This window comes from Oncorhynchus keta, chromosome 7 (genome assembly GCF_023373465.1).
Source record: "Oncorhynchus keta strain PuntledgeMale-10-30-2019 chromosome 7, Oket_V2, whole genome shotgun sequence".
NCBI classification, from domain to species: Eukaryota; Metazoa; Chordata; class Actinopteri; order Salmoniformes; family Salmonidae; genus Oncorhynchus; species Oncorhynchus keta.
In genome coordinates, this window is record NC_068427.1 from 37,273,784 (window position 1) to 37,288,440 (window position 14,657).

Below are 14,657 nucleotides of genomic sequence, written 5' to 3' on the forward strand. Positions count from 1 at the left end.
AATCAACCACGGCCCTCCACTTGGTAAACATCAACAGACAGAAGTAGAACATCTGAGCTCCACTAGGCCTACTGGTCAGTGTGTAAAGTACATCAGAGGGTTGCACTGACGCTAAGCTAATGCTAAAGTACTGGAGCAAATAACCAGCACATTCCTGAAAATCCATGTTTCTCAAACCAGCTGTTTGCTGTCCCATGAGGCCACATCAGAGGGCCTTGGCGCACTGTCGCCATGGTAAAATACTGGAGCCAATAAGTCCTGAGGATGTTAGCAGTGGTGCATCTGAAGTAACAAGGAGAACTGGGGACACTGATATTAACTTGCAGCTCTGCAGCCAAGAGGACACTGACTCATACCCTCATCATCATCATAGTTACCTCACACACCAACCATCCCTATAGGACAGTACTCAGCAGCATTAGTCCATAGGACAAGACTACTGTAGATGGATAGTGACCCCCAAAACTGTGAGCCAGCTTGCCCATCACTCCATGATTACTCTATCATGTCCATGCCAGTCAGCCATCTCAGCAGATAAGGGGTGATTAATTCATGCAACCGCTGCATTCATCAATAAAGCCACTCTCAGCTGCTTGAGCTTCTCTGGGTAATGGAGAGGCACAGCTGGGCCAGGAGAGCACTCCAGTCAAATGAGGAAGCAGCGCTATACTCACTTTCTCTCTGTGGATGAGTGGGGTGAAGTTCCTGACATAACAGATGAATGTCAGGCCTGCCATGGACAGTACTGTAGGCTACATCCAGTACATGGATACTTTCAGCTTTAAGGGAAATGTCTAGTTATAGTGTAGGTCTAAAATGATAGTGATGGATATGTGCTGTCAATCAGGTGAAACCTGTACATATAGCGTAATGTGCATACAGAGGCATTTAGGCAAGATATTCTGTTTCAGCAGGATTATATCCTTTATTCAGACACTGGCACTGATCAATGTGGTACTCTTCTTGACTGCTTAGCTGGCACCAGGAAGAGAGCTTTCCGTCTGGTGCTGCACTGGGGTGATGTGATGGAGTACATGCACACACACACATACAAACATGACTCATGTGATGTTGGCATCAAGGTTTATTATCCTTTATAATGTACAATATACAAAAATATAGAGTACCAAAAAATTCACAGTGTCTAAAAGGCAGTGATTACAGTCTATGTCACATATCTAACAGTACCACCAGGTCAGTTGCATAGAAGGGCACCGAGCCAATCAGGGGACAGAACTCCACAATGTGGCATCCAGCTTGTCCAATCAAAAGTGACTACAGGGCCAGGGGAAGCAAATTAGAGGGAGTCACCATTTAGGGGGAGCCAATTACAAACCCAAGAAACGTGGGTGAGGCATGTGTGGAAAAGGAAAACCACAGGATGAAAGTGTTACTTTAAGTCCTCGAAACAGCAGAATTACTTTTATCTAATTTACATGACTCTTTGTTGTACATTTGCTGTATCAAGTTCTTATTTGACATGTTTTATTAAGGTAGGGCTTTTAATTATAAATGTTTTGTTGTGGTGGTGACATTGATTCTGTATTAAACTGGCACAAGTGCCTCTAAAACGACAGGCTGTCTTTGTTACTCTAAGATACTACACAAGATGTAGCCAAACTGTACATCTGCACAAAGTAACAAAACAGCTGTTGTGTATTCATTACGGAAACCGTTTAAGACCCAAACGGAAAGCTAAAAGAGAAAAACAAGAGTTTTTATTGGACAAATTCATGTACGTCCCTCTTCGTTTCATTCCGTTTACGAAACATTTTGCAACAGAATCGGTGGAATGAATACATCCCTAGAAAAGATGTCTAGGCCGTAGTCAACCAGTCACATTGACTAGCTCTATCCCCTTACAAACCCCATGGTTGGTGTGTACATAGCTGCTGCACTTTCTTACAACTATAAGGCTTCAAACAAAACAAACAAAACAAAAAACAGTGTTAGCTATACAATAATATACATTTACATTATACTAACCTTTAGATGTCATTAATGGTCTGCAGATCGAAGGCTGTCTCTTATGTACAGATAGAGCTCTCGTGCATATAGCGGAACTATAGAATTAGAATGATAGAATAAAATCCTTCTATTTCTATGAGAGGAACTAGAAGCATTGCTGCTGAATTAGCATAACATCAGGCATAATAAGAAAATATAGCTCAGTTGTGTTTCTCAAATTCCTTTATGATCCAAGCTTCCCCATGAGAACCGTGCAGCTCTCCTTAAACTTACAATGATTAACATCTTATACGTGGAACACACAGAAACCCAGCGGAACGTCAGGAGTGCCATCATCATAATGTGTGAAAAAATGCACATTGTCCTTTACAGATCCCGTCATATACAGTCATATGTAATAAAGCATTACATTTACATTGTACAAAATACATACAGAGTTGTCTGTTCCTCTCCTCATTCAAGCTCACAGGCATACACATACGAAGCAAGCAAACATACACATACAAGCAAAACATTAATCTCATACCACTATTTCTAAGCATGATTTAGCAATGTTAAGAGAGGGATCCATTAATATTTGCTACAGTCAGACTTATATTTGCTTCTACATGAATCTGTGTTTTATTTTTTTGTTCTTATTTGTAAAATATGTCAGATACACATTGGCTACTAAGCTGCTTTGAAAAATGTAAAAATAATGTATTTTGTGATGTGAAACTGATGAGAAACTAAAAAGTGAATCAGCTATTATTTGTGAAATAAAACTTTTCCTCCTATACTACTGTTCTCTCTCTCTCTCTAGCATTAAACAAATAACCTCATAAAAAAACCACTTTAAAAAAGGTGCCACACTACTAGCTTATTATCCTAGCTTGTATGATATCATATCAAAATGCGGTTGCAGTCCAGTTTTGCACACTGAGCGGTAGTAGGTAGGTACAGTGCTCAGTATTTAATTCTAGAATCAAGGGAATTCCCTTCTAGAAGTCTTTATATAATCTGACCCCACATTATCCCCTCTGTTGCATACAGACAGGCACCCGAGGCAACCCAAAGCTGTACCAACTATATCCCGTCAACTGATTCCAACTCTCTCAGTCAGACACCTCAGATCTCTATCCCATGTTCAGATTGTTCTCTGGGAAGCCTACCTATACATTACATAACACAGCTAGGCAGCCTGATGTGTGGGGCCTTGTTTGGACATAAGCAGATTAAAACTAGAGTCTATCCAGCAATGAGTATGTCTGTATCTGTGTGGACCAATATAGGTAGTGTTTTGTCCATAACCGATCACACGCTGCCATCCATGGATGTGCCTCTGTTCCCCTGGTCCTCTAGTACCACCCAAAAACATGGCAGAGCTGAAGTCCCAGGTTCTTGTCCTCCTCATGTCATGTGATGAGGTGAGCTGAGTGCATTCATCCATCCACCTCCAAACCCAATAGAGCTGATATTGGCCTCCTGATCAATTGAATTAATTTAGTAATTTTTTTGGTTTCCTCATGATTTGCAACCACCGCACTGAAGCAAGGACAGACACCAGGATATGCGCCGGTTGGGATGTTCCCGGTAACTTGTTGTTGGGAGAATTCTGAGTTTAGAATGGGGATAAAAGCTGCAGAAAGAGGGGATGTTGGTGTCATAGAGACTCATTCATAGAGGTGACCAGACAGACCAGAGAGGAGAAGATGTGGCCATTTTGAGTATCTCTTAAAGCCACCTCTAGCCTCTCTGAATAGCACAACACCCACAGTAAGGCGACCAGGTTGTAAAGTTCCACAGGGATAAGTCATTGTCCAAATCCATACTGTAGCTTATAGTGTCTTATGGAGTTCATCATTCAGCTCTCCATCAAAGCACTACGTTGACACTGTGATGTCCAGTACCAGGATCAGGTTCCTGGCTCTAGTTAGTGAGTCTAGGGGAGGCATCAGTATTCATACTGTATCCACCCCTACAGAGTGCTGATAGTACATTCCAGGTATACCCTTACACACACACACCCCACCATTTTGGCAATACCATGGGATAAAGGAAAGGAGAGCAAAAATGAGATCCAGGTCTTAGGTTGTGTTCAGTCACCATGGCATTTGTCACCATGGCGATGGGGGTGGAGTTCAGTCTGGGTAGGTAGGTGGGGCTGGGGTCCTTGGGGTGTGTGTCTCAGCTGTGGTTATAGGTCCTGCAAGGGGAAGGGGAGGAGTCAGGCCTGTTGTAGTCGAATTTGCCCAGCGCTGTGGGGTAGTAGGTGGTAGTGTAAACGTTAGTTTGCTGCAGGGGCGTTGGGTAGAAGTTAGACCTCTCGTCTGGGAGCAGGTTGTTCTTGTTCAGAGTCTGGAAGTGGAGAGAAGACAATCATAACAGGCTACAAACTTAGACAGAAAACACTGGAGGGTGTAAAAGGTACATACTGTTCAGTAAAGTGTAACATACTGTTAGTGTATGTCTGGGTGAGGTGGGAAAAGTAGAGAAAACAGTCATAACAGTGACATAAGAGTTTCATAACAGTACCATAACAGATGGTTTAGTTTACCAATGACTCAGACAGGAGCAATATCCATATATTATACTCTTACAAGTTGAAAAGTGGGCTACAGTGCTGGCTACTGGAAGTGCATCTTTAAGCAAGGTATAAAACTTCAACAAAATGTGATTTATCAGCCATAAATCAAGCATAACCAATTAACAAATATGAGAGGGATGAATAAATTACAGTAGGTCCTTCTAAATGAGGAAACGGCAAAAAATAAATTTTTACTGTAGTGTACATTCAAAATGGAACCCTTTTACCTTTATAGTGCACTACATTTGACCAGGGCCCATTTGGAAAGTAGTGCACTATATGGGCAATGGGGTGTCATTTGGGACTCACACTTAATGTAATGCACTTGCACTTTACAGGCAGGTTGCGGCGGCTAGAAGCCACAACAAGCCGACGGAGGGAACACTACGGAGGGCTGCTCAGTAATGTAATTTATCTTAACAGCTCTGGTCCCTGCTCTGTAATTGGGTTCCAGAATCAGTGAAATGCACAACAACGTCGGCCATTTTGAAACGCCCTGGAGGAGGGCGGTGAGGGCCTGTGAAGAAAGACCAATGATAACCGCAGTAGTTCTCAGGTTGAGTGAGTGGCTCTAGCTAGCTAACCTGGTTAAACCAGACTGAATGCTGTGCTCACAGTTTAAACATAGCAAAATCAGTTAAGATGCCAGGCTAATAGTTAGCTAGCTACCTGTGGTATGAAACCTGCCTAGCCATACTTATTCTATTAAAACTCTGCTCTGTATGACTCTGATCATCAGTGCCAGGTATTAGAACCCAGCCTCAACTACTGCACCACAACACATCACTCACCCAGCTGGCGGCTGGCAGCTTTAGAAAAACAATCAGGTGTCCTTCTGAGAAGCAACAACCATCATCTGAGATAGACTATCCTAGCACAGTACCTGACTAATTAGGGGGGAGAATAATATGGAACTATGTATACTAGGTGGATCATGACCTTGGTCCTAAGGCTAAACCCTGACGTACGTATGAAGGGCAATGCCACGGTGGGAAGGATCGATGGGGTTGGAAGGTGGCTCATAGGTACACGCAGGTGTTAGGTCCAAGAGTGAGGAAAGGTGAGGCAGGCAGGTGCAGCTTGACTTTACATTTATTATTGAATTTAATATAGCTGAGCCAACCTCAATGTTTTGGCTGATGCTTTCTCAAGAGATGATGGTTCAGCATTATAGACAGCAGCGGGAGTCAGTTGCTATAACAGCCCAACGGGGTCCAATAATAAGGACTGAGGCTATGATCAGGCAGAGACACAAGACACCATGGAGTAAGGAAACCAGGTGAAGACAGATAAGAGTTCTGAGCTCTCACTATTACTCATCCTCATATAATGAAAGAACCCTAAACATAAGGAAAATCTTCTCAAAGCCATATGAATGGCTGGTGTTACAGCATCTCTTTGCTACGCAGACAATTGTGCATGTCTGTGTGTGTATATGTCTGTGTGTGTATATGTCTGTGTGTGTATATGTCTGTGTGGGTATATGGCTGTGTGTATATGTCTGTGTGTGTATATGTCTGTGTGTGTACATGTCTGTGTGTGTACATGTCTGTGTGTGTATATGTCTGTGTGTGTATATGTCTGTGTGGGTATATGGCTGTGTGTATATGTCTGTGTGTGTATATGTCTGTGTGTGTACATGTCTGTGTGTGTACATGTCTGTGTGTGTATATGTCTGTGTGTGTATATGTCTGTGTGTGTATATGTCTGTGTGTGTACATGTCTGTGTGTGTATATGTCTGTGTGTGTACATGTCTGTGTGTGTATACAGTTGGGCAAAAAAGTATTTAGTCAGCCACCAATTGTGCAAATTCTCCCACTTAAAAAGATGAGAGAGGCCTGTAATTTTCATCATAGGTACACTTCAACTATGATTTTTTATGAATTTAGTTGCAAATAATGGTGTAAAATAAGTATTTGGTCAATAACAAAAGTTTATCTCAATACTTTGTTATATACCCTTTGTTGGTAATGACAGAGGTCAAATGTTTTCTGTAAGTCTTCACAAGGTTTTCACACACTGTTGCTGGTATTTTGGCCCATTCCTCCATGCAGATCTCCTCTAGAGCAGTGATGTTTTGGGGCTGTTGCTGGGCAACACGGACTTTCAACTCCCTCCAAAGATTTTCTATGGGGTTGAGATCTGGAGACCGGCTAGGCCACTCCAGGACCTTGAAATGCTTCTTACGAAGCCACTCCTTCGTTGCCCAGGCGGCGTGTTTGGGATCTTTGTGAAAGACCCAGCCACATTTCATCTTCAATGCCCTTGCTGGTGGAAGGAGGTTTTCATTCAAAATCTCACGATACATGGCACCATTCATTCTTTCCTTTACACGGATCACTCATCCTGGTCCCTTTGCAGAAAAACAGCCCCAAAGCACGATGTTTCCACCCCCATGCTTCACAGTAGGTATGGTGTTCTTTGGATGCAACTCAGCATTCTTTGCCCTCCAAACACGACGAGTTGAGTTTTTACCAAAAAGTTATATTTTGGTTTCATCTGACCATATGACATTCTCGTGTGGTTCTGGGATTTTTGCTCACCGTTCTTGTGATCATTTTGACCCCACAGGGTGAGATCTTGCGTGAAGCCCCAGATCGAGGGAGATTATCAGTGGTCTTGTATGTCTTCCATTTCCTAATAATTGCTCCCACAGTTGATTTCTTCAAACCAAGCAGCTTACCTATTGCAGATTCAGTCTTCCCAGCCTGGTGCAGGTCTACAATTTTGTTTCTGGTGCCCTTTGACAGCTCTTTGGTCTTGTCCATAGTGGAGTTTGGAGTGTGACTGTTTGAGGTTGTGGACAGGTGTCTTTTACACTGATAACAAGTTCAAACAGGTGCCATTAATACAGGTGGAGGACAGAGGAGCCTCTTAAAGAAGAAGTTACAGGTCTGTGAGAGCCAGAAATCTTGCTTGTTTGTAGGTGACCAAATACTTATTTTCCACAATATTTTGCATATAAATTCATTAAAAATCCTACATGTCTGTGTGTGTGGACATGTTTAATTATACTTGTGGAGGACAGAAATCCCAGTAAACTGAACATTTTCTGACCAACTGGGGACATTTTGCAAGCCCCCACAAAGAAAAAGGCGATTTCCAGGGGGTTTAGGGTTAGGGTTAGAATTAGGTTTAGGAGTTAAAGGTTAGGTTTAGGGTTAAAGTTAAGTTTTGGGGTTAAGGTTAGGGTCAGGGTTAGGGCTAGGGTTAGGGTTAGGAAAACTAGGATTTGGAATGGGAATCAATTGTGTGTCCTCACAAGGTTAGTAAAACAACAGTGGATGTGTGTGTGTTTATGCATGTGTGTCTGCATGCAGAGGACTCAGGCCTGTTGTGTGTGTATATGCATGTCTGTGTGTGTATCTATCTACGTGTGTGTCTGCATGAGTGACAACCCTTGTATACTGTACCTGTGACAATACCTTGAACTCCATGGGCGTGTACTTCTCGTTCTTTGGTGTGGTGTTGCCCTTGTAGTTGAGGTGGTTGGGTGTGGTTGGGTGTATGACGGAAGACTCCTGCGAGGGCTTGTGGAAGTGCTGGCAGTACACATAGACCAGGAAGGACAGAAGGCCCGCCCCCAGGAAACAAGACACGCCTGTGGCTATCAGGTGCAGAGAGGTGAATGCTGCACAAAAACAACAAAGCAGACAGATGGGAGGAGGTCAGTCATGATGTCTAGTTCAATTATCGGTGTCTGTTATCTGTCGTTTTCGTTCTCTCATCATAACTCTTTCTTTCCTCATCCTCCTTCACATATTGTATTGCAGCAAAGTGGTAGCCTGGTCACATATCTGTTTGTGCTGTCTTGCCAACTCTTAGTGACAATGACCTCAGGAGTTGGCAAGACAGCACAAACATATTGGGGACCAGGCTAGTAAAATGGTGGTTCATTCAATGGAATCAAGCTCCTCCTCCTCAGTGCTCCTGCCGTCAAACCTGGAAGCTGGCCAATGGAATGGTGGCACAGCCTTGAAACCATTACCCTTCCCAGCATGGTTCCTACACTTTATTATAATGGCCATCCCACCTCATGCATATTCCACTTCTGATGATTGGTTCAAAGGCTTGTGCAGCATCGCCATGGTTTCAAAACGGACATGGTGGCATCCCCCCTAAAGGTAGATTAAAGTAGAGGAGGGGAAGAGGAGGGGGGGAGTACCTACAGGGCTCCTATTACCTCCTGCTGACTGAATGAAAGGATTCAAGGAACACACACACACACACACACACACACACACACACACACACACACACACACACACACACACACACACACACACACACACACACACACACACACACACATTCACACACACACACACACACACACACACACACACACACACACACACACACACACACACACACACACACACACACACACACACACACACACACACACACACACACACACACACACACACACACACACACACACACACACACACACACACACACACATACACGCACACATTCACACGTACTGTAGGTGGTTGTTAATCCACTTACCTCTGCATTGCTGGTCCTTATCAAAGCCAGACGCAGGGAGAATCACTGCAACACAACACACACACAGACAGACATGCAGAGACAGACAAACAGTCAGCTACCAGCACATGCACATTCTCACCATGCACAGAAATATCTGGAAACCATCCAAGAGTTCAGAGTGATTTGAACTGGTAGATGGTACTTGCAGAACAGTACACACAACAGTACACACAGTATACAGTACACAGTACACACAAAGAAACATACATCATGAAACACTAATGAAAACTTCAGACAGTTGGGATTGTTGTGTAGACTAGCTTCTACGATGTTTGACCGACACTTAAAGTAATTCATCAGGAGGGAAGAGGAGGGTGTGTGTTTTTAATTGAGATGTGGCCATCCTATGATTACATTTTGGGGCAATTTCGGCTGAGCGAGTGTCACACGCCATCCCAGTGACCTTACGATTTCCAACGCCTCCTCCGAAATTGCAATGAAATTAGATGTGATTTGGGGCGCGTCTCAAACGGTACCCTAACCCCTATATAGTTGGATACTCATGACCAGGACACATACACGGGTTGGTTGTTTAGAAATGGTGGGATTAGATTGTTGATAGCAAGTCAACTATATTTGGTTCCAATGTTTATTGAAAACATAAATACAGTCACACATTGAGCTCTTGTCCCACATGTCTGTTTCTTGTCATTGTTGCTAGCTATCTGGCCACCCAGAACCATAACAACACTCAGCCTTTGAGGCGCACGCATCATTTTCATGATGTTGACCGCTTACCCGTCTATAGGGCTCTGGTTAAAAGTAGTGCACTGTATAGTGTGCCTTTTTGGGATGCTAATTGCATCCGTCTTGTCTCTGGTAGCCAGGGACAGAAATACCATTACTCTGTTAAAAGTCAAAGAAAGGAAACAGCCTCCTCATCAGAGGAGCACTCTAAGAAGCCTGATTTACATAGACTTCATTAGCACAAATTAAGATAGAAGATCTTATTCTGGTGGGGGAAATTTGATTAGTTGTTCGACTTAACCACATGCACAGGGTCGCAGATGTAGTTGTAGTGTACAGTGAAATACTTCATCTCCGAGCTCCAACACTGCAGGTGTGAATTAAACAATAATAATTTTTTAAAAATGTTCATAGAAGTAGCAGCGGGAGGGGGGGGGGGGCAGTTTCCCGGACACGGATTAAGTCTTGTCATGGATGGACTAAAAAGCACTTTCAATAGAGAATATCCATGCTTTTTTGTATTGTATTAGACTTAATCTGTGTCCAATAAACTGTCCCTATGTGTATGATGCGTCTTATCTCAGAGTGGTTATTATCTCTGAGTGATTATGATAATGGTGGAGGTGATGACGAGGACGGTGATGATAACAGTTATGATAATTATGATAGTGATGATTATGAACGATGTCATTGATGATGATCATAACTGTTATGATAATGACGATAGTGATGATTATGAACGATGGTGATAATGATGATCATGATAACGGTTATGATAATGATATTAGCGATGATTATGAATGGTGGTTAACAAACAGATCACCGACCATTTCGAATCCCACCGTATCTTCTCTGCTATGCAATCTGGTTTCCGAGCTGGTCATGGGTGCACCTCAGCCACGCTCAAGGCCCTAAATGATATCATAACCGCCATTGATAAAAGACAATACTGTGCAGCCGTCTTTCTTCGACCTGGCCAAGGTGTCCAAGAAACTGTCCCTATGTGTATGATGCGTCTTATCTCAGAGTGGTTATTATCTCAGAGTGGTTATTATCTCAAAGTGGTTATTATCTCAGAGTGGTTATTATCTCAGAGTGGTTATTATCTCAGAGCGATTATTATCTCAGAGTGGTTATTATCTCAGAGTGGTTATTATTTATTATCTCAGAGTGGTTATTATCTCAGAGTGGTTATTATCTCAGAGTGATTATTATCTCAGAGTGATTATTATCTCAGAGTGATTATTATCTCAGAGTGGTTATTATCTCAGAGTGGTTATTATCTCAGAGTGGTTATTATTTATTATCTCAGAGTGGTTATTATCTCAGAGTGGTTATTATCTCAGAGTGGTTATTATCTCAGAGCGATTATTATCTCAGAGTGGTTATTATCTCAGAGTGGTTATTATTTATTATCTCAGAGTGGTTATTATTTATTATCTCAGAGTGGTTATTATCTCAGAGTGGTTATTATCTCAGAGTGATTATTATCTCAGAGTGGTTATTATCTCAGAGTGGTTATTATCTCAGAGTGGTTATTATTTATTATCTCAGAGTGGTTATTATCTCAGAGTGGTTATTATCTCAGAGTGATTATTATCTCAGAGTGATTATTATCTCAGAGTGGTTATTATCTCAGAGTGGTTATTATCTCAGAGTGGTTATTATTTATTATCTCAGAGTGGTTATTATCTCAGAGTGGTTATTATCTCAGAGTGGTTATTATCTCAGAGTGGTTATTATCTCAGAGCGATTATTATCTCAGAGTGGTTATTATCTCAGAGTAGTTATTATTTATTATCTCAGAGTGGTTATTATTTATTATCTCAGAGTGGTTATTATCTCAGAGTGGTTATTATCTTAGAGTGGTTATTATCTCTGAGTGGTTATTATCTCAGAGCGATTATTATCTCAGAGCGATTATTATCTCAGAGTGGTTATTATCTCAGAGCGATTATTATCTCAGAGTGGTTATTATCTCAGAGTGGTTATTATCCCAGAGTGATTATTATTTATTATCTCAGAGTGGTTATTATCTCAGAGTGGTTATTATCTCAGAGTGGTTATTATTTATTATCTCAGAGTGGTTATTATCTTAGAGTGGTTATTATCTCTGAGTGGTTATTATCTCAGAGCGATTATTATCTCAGAGCGATTATTATCTCTGAGTGGTTATTATCTCAGAGCGATTATTATCTCAGAGTGGTTATTATCTCAGAGCGATTATTATCTCAGAGTGGTTATTATCTCAGAGTGGTTATTATCTCAGAGTGGTTATTATCTCAGAGCGATTATTATCTCAGAGTGGTTATTATCTCAGAGTGATTATCCCCCCATTCTTATCGGCAGACTCAACAACCTTGGTTTCTCAAATGACTGCTTCGCCTGGTTCACCAACTACTTATCAGACAGAGTTCAGTGTGTCAAATCGGAGGGCCTGTTGTCTGGCAGTCTCTATGGGGTGCCATAGGGTTCAATTCTTGGGCCGACTCTTTTCTCTGTATACATTAATGATGTCGCTCTTGCTGCTGGTGATTCTCTGATCCACCTCTATGCAGACGACACCATTCTGTATACTTCTGGCCCTTCTTTGTACACTGTGTTAACAAACCTCCAGATGCACTTCAATGCCATTACAACTCTCCTTCCGTGGCCTCCAACTGCTCTTAAATGCAAGTAAAACTAAATGCATGCTCTTCAACCGATCGCTGCCTGCACCTGCCTGCCACTATGGCCTATTTATTCCCTTCCCTCCCTAATCATACTTCATTTGCACACACTGTACAGTATATAGACTTTTCTATTGTGTTATTGACTGTACGTTTGTTTATTCCATGTGTAACTCTGTGTTGTTTGTGTCGCACTGCTTTGCTTTATCTTGGCCATGTCACAGTCGTAAATGAGAACTTGTTCTCAACTGGCCTACCTGGTTAAATAAAGGTGAATAAAAAAATAATTAATGGTGATGATGATGATGATCATGATAACGGTTATGATAATGATATTGATAATTATGAACGATGGCGATGATCAGGATGATGATCATGATAACGGTTATGATAATGATGATAGTGATGATTATGAACAATGGCGATGATGATGAAAATGATAACGGTTATGATGATGATGTTGGTGGTGACGATGATGATGACATATATGATGAAAGTGTGTATGGCTCACCTGGAATCTCGTTGCAGTCCCTGTGCTCAGTGCTGTTTCCCACACAGGGGGCGGAGCCTTGAGCCCCACAGACCCGGCTGCGTACCTGCAGCCCTACGTCATCACATGCTGACCACAGAGACCAGGCCATCCAGCCGCCTGCGCACACACACACAAACGTCAGTACACAGACAAATGACCAAAGATTCACTCTGAGTTGAGGTTGCATTCTTAAAATGCCTGGAACCCAACTTGACCACCCAAGCGCATGAAAACAAACAAACTAGCCCCACCACAGCACAGCCACAAACAACCCTAACAACCCTAGCCATATACAAACAGACCCAAGTGGTTGTGAGGTAAACTGTTTTGAGAAAGCAAACCCATAGTTTGTTTAGTGCATAGCCAAGATGTTTTCGTCAAGAGCCAAGTGTTAGCCATGTTTCCCAGGCGACAGGCGCCTGTGTACAGTAAACAGGAAAGACCCTCTCCCAGAACCCTCTCCCCCTCTCCCGCGTTTCCAATCCGTGATGCCAAAAGCCATTCACCCAATGAATGATGGCTGCCATTTTGTTTACCTCTCCTATCAGTCAGCCTTTCAGTCACAGGCTGCCGAAGCTGCTCCTCGTGCTCTCTGATCTCCCCACACCAGTCTACATAGAACAACACAACACAACACAACCCTCACGGTACAGCATCCATATCAGGACAGCCTCACAGGGAGTTGGTGTCCTTGCGACTCTTGAGGCTGTACTAATATGGACACACACCCACACACACACAAACCCTCCTGTCCTTCATTAGTTAGCACAATCTATTTAATCAAGCCATCTCTGACAAGGCCATCAGATAGGCCAGGGACTGACATACACAAGGTTTTTTGGCTAATTGGAGGTTCACTGTATCTATAGGGAATAGATGACCAATGTCCTGCCTGTTGGTAAATGTACCGAAGCAGGAGACAAAACATTAGCATGGCAAACTGTGGACACAAGCAGGGGCACACAAATTAAGTTGAACACACATGATGGTGAACACACATGAAGTTGAACACACATGACGGTGAACACACATGGAGTTGAACACACATGATGGTGAACACACATGAAGTTGAACACACATGATGGTGAACACACATGATGGTGAACACACATGGAGTTGAACACACATGAAGTTGAACACACATGATGGTGAACACACATGAAGTTGAACACACATGACGGTGAACACACATGGAGTTGAACACACATGATGGTGAACACACATGAAGTTGAACACACATGATGGTGAACACACATGAAGTTGAACACACATGGAGTTGAACACACATGGAGTTGAACACACATGATGGTGAACACACATGATGGTGAACACACATGATGGTGAACACACATGAAGTTGAACACACATGATGGTGAACACACATGGAGTTGAACACACATGAAGTTGAACACACATGATGGTGAACACACATGAAGTTGAACACACATGACGGTGAACACACATGACGGTGAACACACATGATGGTGAACACACATGATGGTGAGTTGAACACACATGATGGTGAACACACATGAAGTTGAACACACATGATGGTGAACACACATGATGGTGAACACACATGAAGTTGAACACACATGACGGTGAACACACATGGAGTTGAACACACATGATGGTGAACACACATGAAGTTGAACACACATGAAGTTGAACACACAT

At 42.5% G+C, this 14,657-nt stretch overlaps 1 protein-coding gene and 1 long non-coding RNA gene across 6 annotated transcripts in view; one reads left to right on the forward strand and one right to left on the reverse strand.

The window, feature by feature from the left end:
• Positions 1–1,069: 1,069 nt before the first annotated feature.
• The window catches only part of LOC118385854 (semaphorin-5B-like), a 355,620-nt gene continuing 342,032 nt past the window's right edge, over positions 1,070–14,657 (reverse strand). For 2 of the 5 annotated variants that reach the window (XM_052522729.1, XM_052522726.1), the window contains 4 exons: positions 12,960–13,097; positions 9,051–9,095; positions 7,961–8,166; positions 1,070–4,305 (listed from right to left, as the gene is read on the reverse strand). In XM_052522729.1, coding sequence (XP_052378689.1) covers positions 4,135–4,305; positions 7,961–8,166; positions 9,051–9,095; positions 12,960–13,097 — 560 coding nt within the window. In that variant the 3' untranslated portion in view covers positions 1,070–4,134. Of the gene's footprint in view, positions 4,306–7,948; positions 8,167–9,050; positions 9,096–12,959; positions 13,098–13,516; positions 13,592–14,657 lie in introns of all 5 variants that reach the window. The other 3 variants (XM_052522727.1, XM_052522724.1, XM_052522725.1) reach the window with 2 other exon arrangements.
• LOC127931144 (uncharacterized) lies at positions 14,086–14,625 on the forward strand. The gene is made up of 3 exons (XR_008139925.1): positions 14,086–14,160; positions 14,257–14,304; positions 14,598–14,625. It is a non-coding gene; the product is annotated as an uncharacterized LOC127931144 (long non-coding RNA).